Genomic DNA, 13,201 nt, shown 5'->3' on the forward strand with positions numbered 1-13,201 from the left:
AACTGTTGGTCCGATTGACAGGAAATTTTTTTTACCATAGGAGCGCCTCGGCCTGTAGAATATTTTAACGGTAATTATGACGTCACAGGTCACGTGATACGGGCGCCATATTGAAAAAAACAAAAAACTTTGCACCTCTATATCTCCAAAAGCACTGCACAGAAAAAATTGAGACATGTCTCATTGTAAAGAACTCTCCATGCGGAATAACATATGTGAATGATGATGTCATAGATACCCCATTATGATGTCATAATCAAAAGTGGTTAAAAATTTCTCTTGTTTTCTTTCAAAGGCTTCTTCACAAGTTAGTTTCTGTCTCCGTTTCTTCTTTATCTCTTCCTGTTGCTTTACAACTTTTGAAACTAACTTGATGTTCCTTAAACCTTCTTGCTCTTTCTTCTACATTCATTTTCTGTATTTATTTATTGATAACTATCATTTACTGAATTGTCAAGGTCAATGGGGAAATTTTCCTTTTCTTTATCATTAAAGTAGATGTGTTCAAATAAATCCTTTTCTTTCAATATTTTATCAAATTCTTTATCAGCATTAATACGAGTTGTAATTTCTTCTTCACCAATACTAGTATCTCTGCTTTTCATACGTTGGCGTTGAGTTTCTTCATCAACATCAAAACCAAATGATAAAACCTTAACTCCATTATCACTCAGATGTTTCATAATTTATCTCATTCCTTCTGGATTAGTTTCTAAAATCCCAAGACCACCAGATTTTAGGTACTTGAACTCACTCTTACAATGCGAATATTTTGTCATGCCAAGAGAGACCCCTCAAATATTTGACCTTCGTTCCTCAATCGCATATGTTCCTCCATTGAAATGAAGTAATAATCTTCACCTTCTACTTCTCTTGGTCGCATTGCTCTGGTCGTTGTAGATATAATACGAATCATAGGGTGTTTAAAAAAAAAAACTTATAATCTTTTAATTTTTACTATTCAAGAGCTTAGATTTATGAAAGTTTTTTCCTGAAGCAGATTTACCCACAAGATTAATAATAATAATTGTCATTTATGTGTGTAATTATTTATAAAATAAAATAAAATATCAGTTAGTATCTCATCTTGTTTCACAACAATATATTTATATTTTTTCCAGTCGTGTGTTTCATATAAGCCTCAAATTCCTTTTTACTACATAATAGTCAGGTTCACTATGTTAACAAATATAATTTCTTTAAAAATTTTTGGATTAGCAAACCTGTACATTTTTGGAATCTTCAGAGCATGGAGAATCTGAAAATCAATGTTGGCATTTGCACAGACACCTGCATGGCCGCCATTTTGGATTTTGAAAATGGCCGCCATAAAATACATATTTTGCGAGATCTCGGCTTCTAGTCAACCTAGAGACTTAATTAAATATGCTAATCCTATGTTTTCTGGGTCAAGGAATCCAATAAAGGCCTCAAAATAGTGCTCAGGATTATAGAAAAGCAACAAACAAAGGTGATTGAAAACCATTGTCTTTATATTTGTGATATAACTGTATTACATAATACATGATATTGCAAGTCCTTTGAAGTTATAGGTTGTTATAGGAAGTTATAGGTAGTATCAGATTGAACTATAAGTCCTATACACAGGATCTACGAGGTCTATACCGTTCAGGAATATGCTTTTACAGATCTTCATCACTGTCCTGAGTGTCATTTTCGCAAAGGTGTCTACGCAAATGTAAACATTAATTTTTGGATTCCTCATGCTCTGAATATTCCAAAAATGTATAGTTTTGCTAATCTACCAAAATTTTGAACGAAAAAACATAGTGAACCTGACTATAATGTAGAACAATAGTCTCTCCAAAAATTATTTTCATCTATTGAATTTCACTTGAATAAAAGTATTGGCATTGTTTCTTATTGAATGGCGAGGGAGTTGAAAGTATGACTGACTGAGATAAATACAATTACAAGAAGAATGTCTCCCTCTTGTACAGTAGCTATCCATAGCCGTTTGGTTTCTATCATTAACGCAATCATCAAAAATAACGAAGTTCTTTTTTGATTTATCTAAATTTTGGGGTGAAGTTATATCATCCGTATTATCACTGAGAGGAGAAGTTAAGGATTTATGTTTTGATTTCTTTTTTGTATCACATAATAGTTGTATTATATTGTCAACGTTAAAATCATTTAGTTTGTTTTGAAGTTTAAATAAACCGATTATGTCTTCTTTTTGAAGACCCGCATTAAAACCTTGTGATAGTAGTTGATACTCAGGTTGAAAACTTGACTTTGTGAAAATTATTAAATTATCATAATCTAAAAAGTTGGGGGTAAGGAGCATCTTTAAAAGCAAACTGGTTTTTCCACATCAGCTTGAACCAACTACTAGACATCTTAATGAATTTGGAAGATTTTTATGGTTGTTAAATTTTATCTTGTTTTCCCAAACGGGTAAAAAAAATCATTCATTTATATATTTGGAAAACAAGTCATCTAACTTTTTATGAGCTTTTTTAGAAACTCTATATTTTATCCTGAGTTCAGTTTTAATTTCAAGATAATCCATTATTTTATTTATATAATATCTTGTTTTGATATTTCCCTGAAAATGACAATTGTGAATAGCAAATAACATCAATCCTTGAAACATCATCCTAATTTTATCAATCTCTTTTATTGTAAGGAAAGGTGTATTATCACCCTCATGCTTAACGTTCATTTCTCTTATTAATCTTGTAAAGTAATTCATTTTTGGTGTAATTTTAGAATAGATATGTTTCTTTTTATATTTTTTATCATCATTAATTAAAAGATAATCACAGAATAAACATTGTTTATGGGGTTTTGACTCTGTGTTTAATCCCACTCTATCACAAGCCGGACAATTCTCTAATTTATCATATGCAGTATCGGGTAATTTAAGAGGCTCAACATCTGATATATCGTTTGAGTTTACCATATTTATATAGTAAAAGATTACTTAAACTAAAAATCATCCTCACTGTAATCACTAGAGGAATAACCATCATCACTCTCACAGGAATCATATATAAAACGACTTTCATAACTCTCGTTAGAACACAAACTCTCACTATCATAACTGTCTTCTGTTCCAATAGAGATACTATCATCACTATCATAATCCTCAGAATCTCCACATTTAATTTTTTCCTCAACATATTTCTCAGTATGTTCTACAAATGTAGAGATTGAGTGAAACTTGTGTTCTGTTCCAATAGAGCAGGAGCTATCATAATCCCCAAAATCTTCACTTGCATAATGACTCATATTTAATTAGCAAGAAAAACATTACCATCTATATCCATATACGTTTTATCATTAACAGATTCAACTACTATATTTCTAATGTTAAATGTAATTTTAAAATGATTCCTAATTACTATTGAGCGAAATGACATTTCTCCTAATATATATATGAACATCCTTCATTTCATCAAGATTTACATCCTTAGGGTTATTAAAGAATATAGAAATTTAATCGTGTTTAGAGTTAATAGTTTTATCCTCCTTTACGGTAGCTTCAGTAAAAAGAGTTTTCTTTTTTGATGGTTTTACATCTTTCATTACCTCCTCTAGCTTGCTATAGATCTCCATAAATAATGGTGAAACTTTTGTTATAATTACTTTAATTGATGGCTTCCCAAAGACAGAGAATGCTCTTTCTTTAAAGGAGATTAAGGCACTCATATTTTCTTTCATAAAAGGTTTCATTCAAAAGTTATTATAATCATCTTTATTCAATTTTACACCAGTACAATATATTTCAGTATCCTTTTTAATTGTGGAAATTGAAAAAAATTTGTCTTTTGTGTTTTTAAACATTGTATTTATTAGGCAAAAAAGTGATTATCAAGAAATCAATGGAAAAATAATCTCAAAATGATATGTGGTTCGGGAGGGGGTCAGATGAGATCATTAAGAGAAGTTTATCATTTCATATTGGCTCAACAGCGATACCTAAACCGAGAGTTAAATTCTAATGTAATATTTATCAATATTTTAGATGGTGATTCTGCTTTTAAGAAAATTATTGCTATTGCCTTAAGATGAAACATAAATATTCGTTGGGTCTCTGTATGAGTATAATGAAAAATGGGGAAGGGAGGAAAGTGGGTGCAATTTTTCAAGAGAGGAGGTGTGAGGAAATAAGTTTCCATAACTTTCCCCATTGACTTCAATATTAAATGCTGGGTGTCCGAGAACCTATGAGTAGTAGTTAGGTCTATTGAGGATTTAATATTTGTAAATAGGTTGTCCCAAACGATGGTGAAATTTTGAGTGAGCCAGAATGAAAGTCCATAAGTTTTTCCCTTTTTCCCCATTGACTTCAATGTTAAATTTGAGGTGTCCTAGAACCCCCATTATTACTCTACTGTTGCGCAACCGCTGATAACTTTTAATTGGTCAAAATCGGTCAAACGGCACTGAAATACCCCGAGGGTACTGGCACCATGCATGCTATGTGCTGTGAATAAAGATGTGTGCAGTAAATGTCTATCATTGTGTGTGTGTGTGTGTGTGTGTGTGTGTGTGTGTGTGTGTGTGTGTGTGTGTGTGTGTGTGTGTGTGTGTGTGTGTGGATGTGTGTGTGTGAGGGGATGTGTGAGTGTGTGGATGTGTGTGCACACAACCTTCTCCTTGCCTGCTTGTACTCTATCCTATTGTCAATTCACTTAGATTCCAGATGCCCCTTGTTGTCCAGCTTTTCCATGAGCCTCAAGTTCAATATACAGAAATAAGAAAATCACCAACTCTTCCACAAATTTTGAAATAAGCAAACAAAAAACATGTTCAAACTGAACGAGTTTTGTTGTCGATTTTATTTTTCTCCAAACGATATTTTGGCTGGCAAAATGTGCAGCATCCAATGGGATAGTCCAGACTGTTTGCAACTGTGGAAATGGTGGAATAAATCGCAATAGTGTAAATGGCCTTTTTCATATTGTTCGAATCACTTGTATCGTTTGATAAATATTATCATTAAAAATGAATTAAACAAGTACAGATACATTCAAAGTACACTGCCCCCATGCCAAATAAATAAATATCCTCCAGCACGGTGTTGCCAGGGCGCCCTAGGCACCCGGCGATACTGCCATGCAGCACATATAGACGGTATTGGGAGGGAGAGGTGTACACTGTACACTAATTTATTGATTAATTGTGTAATTAAAATCAATAAATAGTAATCATAAAATAATTACTTAATCAATTCATACCTCAACCACCATTGTTTAATCCTAAGCTGTAACTTTTTGGAAATTAATTAAATTAATCATTAACCGTGAGAAATAACTAAATAATTGATTAATCAATAAATAATAAATCGATTAATTGATTAATCAATAAATCAAAAATATCCTTTATAGCTAAATCACTTGGTCACTGTCATGTCCGAATATCAGCTTCCTAGCTCAAAAGGTGCCTACGATATTGCCCAGATGAGAAAGAAAATCAATAAGTTATTATTAATGAAAAATAAATAATAATGCAAAAATAATTTAATTATGAATTAATCAATTGGCTAGCAGAATACATAAACCACCACCATTTCATCCGAATCTAACTTTTAAAAAATAATTAATTAAGTCATTAATCGAATAATTAAATAATAAATCGATTAATTGATTAATCAATAAATCAAAAATATCCTTTATAGTTTATAGCCACATCACTTGGTTACTGTTGTGTCCGAATATCAGCTTCCTAGCTCAAAAAGTGCCTGAGATATTGTCCAGATGGGAAAGGAAATAAATAAGTACTTAATTAATCGATAATAGGATATTATCCTATTATTAATTAATAAAATTAATCGATAAGGCTAACCCCCGCTCTTGCAGGGAAAATGGCCTTAAAATGCCTGTTGTTGTTGTCGTTGTTGTTAATTGATAATGATTAAGTAATAAAACAATTAATTGATTCATCAAAGAAAAAAAAAACTTTTTTGCCAAAGCACATGTGTACTATTGTGTCCAATTTTCAGCTTCCGAACTCAAAGGATGGCTGAGATATTGCCCGGACAAACAAACAAGCAAGAAAACAAGAAACCGAAGTGAAAACTGAGTACTCCCTTTCCGCAGGCGTCATCGCCGGGCCCCCATTGGTGCCCGTCGATGACGTCATGCAGCGCCTGGAGATGGAATAGGAAAAGAGCGGTGTACAACATGCTCAACAAAGCAAAAATAAGCAATGCAGAGACAAATGAAGCTGTTGCTAACCTTGGCTGCTGAAACAGACATGATGCACAAACAGATGAGCAAGAAGAACCAGTGCACACGTGGATCGGTGTAAGCACGTTTTTCCTCACGGGTCATTTGGTAAAGTTTCACCACAACTAGTCCTCCAAGCAAATACATGAACGACACATCTGTAACAAATCATTTCTTAGATACAGATCACGAGTTATGATGCACTTTATACTTTGTACATCTTCAATCCTTCTCAGGTGGGTTCATCTCAACGTATAAGTTTATGACATGCGTGACATACAATGAGGTTGTATTTTACAAAAACATTATACTCCAAATTTTGCTGACATTATCTTATTTATATGCTTCCACATTCAGGCAAATAAAATACTGTCGTGTGTCTACCCGGTAGTGAACACCACAGGGCGACATATGACCAAACGAGCTTTAACTCCGAGGCGTTCAATACAATGGCGGACCTTCTTTATATGCAAGGGCAAGGAGTGGGGGAAGGGCCGCGAGAGCTTACCTGCACGGGTCCACCGGATGTCTTCGAACCTGCGTTGATTAATTCAAAACCGACACATGATTTAACTGTACAAAAATACTAGCTTTATTAAAGAAATGCCGGTAACAAAATAATGTACGATGAAAACTATGATTCCTAAATGGGATGTCCCCACACAGACCCGTATACAGCACAAAGAGAAGAATAACTGGAAAATAAATATGTGTTATTTTGTGGGCACTTAACTCTGAGCGGCTCTTAAACCCCGTCGGGAACCGTCCAGGCCCCGAGCTCGCAATCCGGACGCGGCACAGGCCCTGGCGGGAAGTAGGCCTCAGTGTGCCCTCGTTCACTCAGCCGCGCTCATCCTCCCGATCCTCCAGACTTCAAATGTCCCCGGCGCAAGAGCGCTACAAAATGTGTGAAGTATTCTGTGAAATCCCGAAGCAGAGCGAGATATGAAATTGTGGCCGTTCTCAATGAATGTCCCTCGCTCAAAAGCGCACCGTATATGTGACCATTTGCTATGGAGGCCAGCCCGGGGAGAGCGATTGAACTAAAGAGGCAAAATGTCGGGAACACGACCGTTCACCACCAAACCCAGAAAGTGAGAGAGAAAATGTCCGCCCTCCAACTCCTTTGTAGTCAAGGCTCTGATGTCATCCGATCATGTCTGCGTGTCCGCTCTTATCAGCTAGTGCCATCTCATCACTCTTGGTGTCCTGACCAATTGCTGCCATTCAGGGCATGGCCTTACGGGCCTGCCTGCTTGATGTGGTGATGTGGCTGCTGGCAGCGCCAACGGCATTGTTCAATGTCTTGTTCCGGTTGCTTTTATTGAGTGTTATGAATGTGCAATTTCTTGCTAGGTGTGTGTGTGCTGCATTGTCATAAGGAACAGAGGAAAAATAACAGAGGCCATTACATATAGGGGATTTATTACCCATAATCCCTAACTAATTAACATAACCCCACCCCTCATGATGGGAATGAAGATACGCGCTTACACGACATCCGGTCTAAACGAATTTCCTACTTATGATACATGGGGTTTCATCTTCTTCATGACAGTCGGAACACAATACCTATACAATTCTACCTGGCTCTAAGGTAATCATTGTCTACCCCCTACAAACGTAACAATACTTGCAATGGTCGACCAAGGTCAATCTGCATCTTTTTTTCTAGAACGTTTGAGAGTAAAACTAAAATATAAGACCCGTCGCGTTGCTGACAGGAATATCAATCTTATAGAGATAGATTTACAAATGCACGTGAGAGGAGTTTTTGAAGTCATGTGCATCCTCCCCTCCATGAAGCATCATGTCACATCAGCCCACCACCCCTCACGTATGGCAAATACAGCGCAGAAAGGAAGAGGAAAATTCTGCCATTTTTGCATATGTAATAAATGTATGGTATAGTGTTTTGATCGACATGTTTTCAGAGAAAATAAATAAAAATTAACTTTCACCTTTAAAAAACATGGTATTTGGTATAAAAACCATATTGAAATATCAGCTGTTTTTTGTTTGTATTCTTTTCTCACCTGTGTTGCAAGTAGGGCGACCTGATTTGTGATGCTTTAAAAGGTGGTGTATAATCAGAAATACTGTTTGATAGGGAGATATATTATTGTTCTGCGAATAAAATGGAAATGTTGAAAGAAAATGTATTGAATATAGCAAGTGTTTTCTGAATCAAATCTATATGAGACACGGAATTGAATGACACTCACCATTATAATTAGTGAAGAAGAAGATGGAGGTAGAGTTTTGTTTTAATGTAAATTTAAACCGGCCACATTTATCCTAACCTTACTCAAGGATATCATGTACTGTTTGCAGATTGCGTAGCATCTGATTGATAAAAAGATGGTGATCAGAATTGATGGCGAGCATACATACAGATTAATAAATCCCCCATCACAAAGACAGCGTTCTTTCACCTGAAAAACATCGCCCGTCTCCGTCCATCCCTCTCCTCCGTGGCTGCAGAAACCCTCATCCACACCTTCATCACTTCCCGTCTGGACTACTGCAATAGCCTCCTTTATGGTTCACCCTCAACAATCACCAATAAACTCCAATACATTCAGAACTCCGCTGCCCGTCTACTCACCCATTCCCGGACCCGTGACCACATCACCCCCGTCCTTTACAAGCTTCACTGGCTCCCCATCTCCCAGAGAATCCAGTACAAAATCCTCCTCTTGACCTACAAAGCCCTCCATAACCTGGCCCCATCCTACCTGGCTGACCTCCTCTCCAGACACACTCCCACCCGCAACCTCCGCTCTGCTGGTACCAACCTCCTGACCCCCCCCCCCCCCCCCATCCGGACCAAATTTAGATCCTGGGGGGACAGGGCCTTCTCCATCGCTGCTCCCACCCTCTGGAACTCACTACCTCACACCATCAGAGACTCCTCCTCACTCACCACATTCAAAACATCACTCAAGACCCACCTGTTCAACACTGCATTCAACATTTAACCCACAGCATCTAACCCCTGACTATCTCCTCTCCTCCCTTCTTTGTGCTTTGAATATTTCCCTATTGATTCTTCTTTTTTTGCAATTGTTTTTATGTTTTGCTATGCATTATGTTTTGCACTCTGTCAAAGCGTCTTTGTGCTCCCTGAAAAGCGCTATATAAAATAAACATATGTCACCCACAGGGTGAACCGTATCTTGCCAAGTGACCTTGACCTTTGACCTTGACCTTAATAATTTCGTATGGTGAATAGTATGTCTTCATGACCAACGCACATGAAATATTGAAAGATTTTGATGAGAACTGAGGAAATAATTTTTTCATGAAAATTCCGTTTTTTCGTCATGACGTCATCAAATGACGTCATAGCGTCAAACTGTTTACAGATCTGGGAAGCACTCATCAAGGGCATTCATATGAGGTATTACTCGATATGGTACCTACGATTTCAAAATTTGACCTTGGGGTCAATAATTTTCGACCTCCAGCGCTAACCATGAAGGTCAAGGCCGATCGCCACCAAAAACTAATCAGCTGAGCGCCGGACCATATACTAGATTCCCATGAAGTTTGGAGACGATCCGATCAAAGTTACTCAAAAAATTAGTGTTTCGTCGACCTCCATGATTGGCCGCAAAGTGACCTTGACCTTTGACCTTGACCTTCATAATTTTGTGTGCTAAAGGGTATCTCTAAAAGACTCTGATATGCGAACTTACAAGAGTTTCCAAAGGGAACTGTGCTCTACAGAGTGACCTAAACAATGCGAACTAAAGCAATACAATATACATGAAAAGTGCAGTTTTTTCGTCATAACGCCGTCAAATGACGTCACATTGTCAAACTAGTTATATGTTTGGAAAGCACTCAACAAGGGCTTCAATTTGAGGTACTACTCGATATGGTAACTGAAACTTGAAAATTTTACCTTTTGGTCAAAATTGAATGACCTTCAAAATGACCTTGAAGGTCAAGGCCGATCGACACCAAAAACTAATCAACTGAGCGCCATACCACACCCTATATACCCACCAAGTTTGGAGATCATAAGATCAAAGTTACTCAAAAAATAAGGGTTTCGTAATTTGACCTTGGGGTCAATAATTTTCGACCTCCAGCGCTAACCATGAAGGTCAAGGCCGATCGCCACCAAAAACTAATCAGCTGAGCGCCGGACCATATACTAGATTCCCATGAAGTTTGGAGACGATCCGATCAAAGTTACTCAAAAAATAAGGGTTTCGTTGACCTCCATGATTGACCGCAAAGTGACCTTGACCTTTGACCTTGACCTTCAAATTTTTGTGTGCTGAAGGGTATCTCTATAGGACTCTGATATGCGAAGTTACAGGAGTTTCCAATAATAACTGTGGTCTACAGAGTGATCTAAACGTGAAAAAAAAATGATTAACCACAAACAAAAAAACAAATGAACATATGTCACCCACAGGGTGAACCGTATCTTGCCATTTGACCTTGACCTTAATAATTTCGTATGGTGAATAGTATGTCTTCATGACCAACGCACATGAAATATTGAAAGATTTTGATGAGAACTGAGGAAATAATTTTTTCATGAAAATTCCGTTTTTTCGTCATGACGTCATCAAATGACGTCATAGCGTCAAACTGTTTACAGATCTGGGAAGCACTCATCAAGGGCATTCATATGAGGTATTACTCGATATGGTACCTACGATTTCAAAATTTGACCTTGGGGTCAATAATTTTCGACCTCCAGCGCTAACCATGAAGGTCAAGGCCGATCGCCACCAAAAACTAATCAGCTGAGCGCCTGACCATATACTAGATACCCACCAAGTTTGGAGACGATCCGATCAAAGTTACTCAAAAAATAAGGGTTTCGTTGACCTCCATGATTGACCGCAAAGTGACCTTGACCTTTGACCTTGACCTTCAAAATTTTGTGTGCTGAAGGGTATCTCTATAGGACTCTGATATGCGAAGTTACAGGAGTTTCCAATAATAACTGTGGTCTACAGAGTGATCTAAACGTGAAAAAAAAATGATTAACCACAAACAAAAAAACAAAATGAAGGTCAAGGCCGATCGCCACCAAAAACTAATCAGCTGAGCGCCGGACCATATGCTAGATACCCACCAAGTTTGGAGACGATCCGATCAAAGTTACTCAAAAAATAAGGGTTTCGTTGACCTCCATGATTGACCGCAAAGTGACCTTGACCTTTGACCTTGGAAGGTCAAGGCCGATCGCCACCAAAAACTAATCAGCTGAGCGCGGGACCATATACTAGATACCCACCAAGTTTGGAGACGATCCGATCAAAGTTACTCAAAAAATAAGGGTTTCGTCGACCTCCATGATTGACCACAAAGTGACCTTGACCTTTGACCTTGACCTTCAAAATTTTGTGTGCTGAAGGGTATCTCTATAGGACTCTGATATGCGAAGTTACAGGAGTTTCCAATAATAACTGTGGTCTACAGAGTGATCTAAACGTGGAAAAAAAATGATTAACCACAAACAAAAAAACAACAAAAAAAACAAAAAAAAAAACAAACATACAAGCTGACTAATACATCTTGCAAAAACTTCGTTTTGGCAAGATAACAAACAAACATACAAGCTGACTGATACATCTTGCAAAAACTTCGTTTTGGCAAGATAATAAATGCATTATTATTATTATTATTATTATTATAGGACAATTGTCACGCAGGTACATGGAGACCGAGCTCCTCTTATATTATAGTTGAGGGAAATTAAGGAAATTGAAACTACCCTTTCCCCCCATAGTATTCTGGTACTAGGACACTTGCATTTGTCCCACTGGTGTGGTAAGATAATGTCAGAAGCTAAGTGATCCTTGGTTTGGCTACTTGAGTAAACTTAATTGTCTTACAAATGACATGTTTTCCAACATTTTGAGCATACACCTAGAATGCATCATGCTGCTGTGAAATCCCTTCATACAGGAGTTACCCAGATGTTAGCACTACCAATCCACCACAAAATTTCAGCAATCTGTCCTTGTATAATTATGTAGAGGAAACGTTTCAAGGTTAACTGTGAATGAACCAAGTAAAAATAAACTATTATATATATATATTGTTACGGATCTCTCCGTCGGCCTCTTTCCCCTTATCGAGGGGGGATTAATCCCCTCGTCTATGACTGACCGACGTGGTCCTGAAGCTGCACAGCTCCCTCCGGAGAGGCAGGGGCGCAACGTCGTTCGCGACCGCGGACAGATGTTAATTGCCGAGCGGTTTAGCAACCGCGGCACGAACCATTAGCAGAGACTAAACCCGATCCTGAAACGTTGGCCAAAATCGCGCCACAGGTTTTCAATGGGGAAATCACAAAGACGACCGGACGAGCATGAAGAAGAAGAACGAAGGTAGGAAATACAAATATGATTTATTACTCACTATTATTTACACAATCAAAAGAACCAAGGAGAAGGAAAGATAAGAAAATAAAGACAGAAAGGATGGAAGGACCAGAAGGACACAGTGCCAATATTAACTTATACAAGCTTACTTATACCCAGGGACAAGACACACAAAACAAACTCACGTACACAAAAGGATGGAATGGCAGGAATGGTTTGGGGCGGCAGAGGAGGGTCCAGGTAGATGGTGGCGTCGAGGTCCGGCTCCAAGCGCGCGCTCCGATCTACGCTTTTTGGGTCGAGGCGAAAACCCGGCAAACACAGCTCCGCTTCGGGTTGGCAGCGAGGAGCCGGCAGCTCCACGTATTCGGTTCCACACCGGCAGCTGTCTCACGCGTCCTCCGCCTCCTGCGTCTCTGACGCTCTTTTCCTACTCCGCAGAATCTGCCTCTGGTCCAGCGTACCTCCCTCAAATCCCTCTCTCCGCTTCTCCTCAACTGGACTCTTATGCACTTGTTCTTTAATAGACTTGCGCGGGCGCTTTTATAACACGCTCTTGGATCAATCCGCGCCACGCCCGTGATGGTATCTCACCAGCCCTGATTGGCTGGTGGGGGCTCGCTGGCTCCACCCTCTGATGAC

General features: G+C 38.2%; 1 protein-coding gene across 5 annotated transcripts in view; it reads right to left on the bottom strand.

Annotated features, from left to right (window-relative positions):
* The window catches only part of LOC137424922 (SID1 transmembrane family member 1), a 132,406-nt gene that overhangs the window by 46,553 nt on the left and 72,652 nt on the right, over positions 1-13,201 (bottom strand). For all 5 annotated transcript variants that reach the window (XM_068112823.2, XM_078776074.1, XM_078776073.1 and 2 more), the window contains one exon: positions 6,210-6,358. In XM_068112823.2, coding sequence (XP_067968924.2) covers positions 6,210-6,358 — 149 coding nt within the window. The remainder of the gene's footprint in view (positions 1-6,209; positions 6,359-13,201) is intronic.

Source organism: Myxine glutinosa, chromosome 4, assembly GCF_964187855.1.
Source record: "Myxine glutinosa chromosome 4, kmMyxGlut1.1, whole genome shotgun sequence".
NCBI classification, from domain to species: Eukaryota; Metazoa; Chordata; class Myxini; order Myxiniformes; family Myxinidae; genus Myxine; species Myxine glutinosa.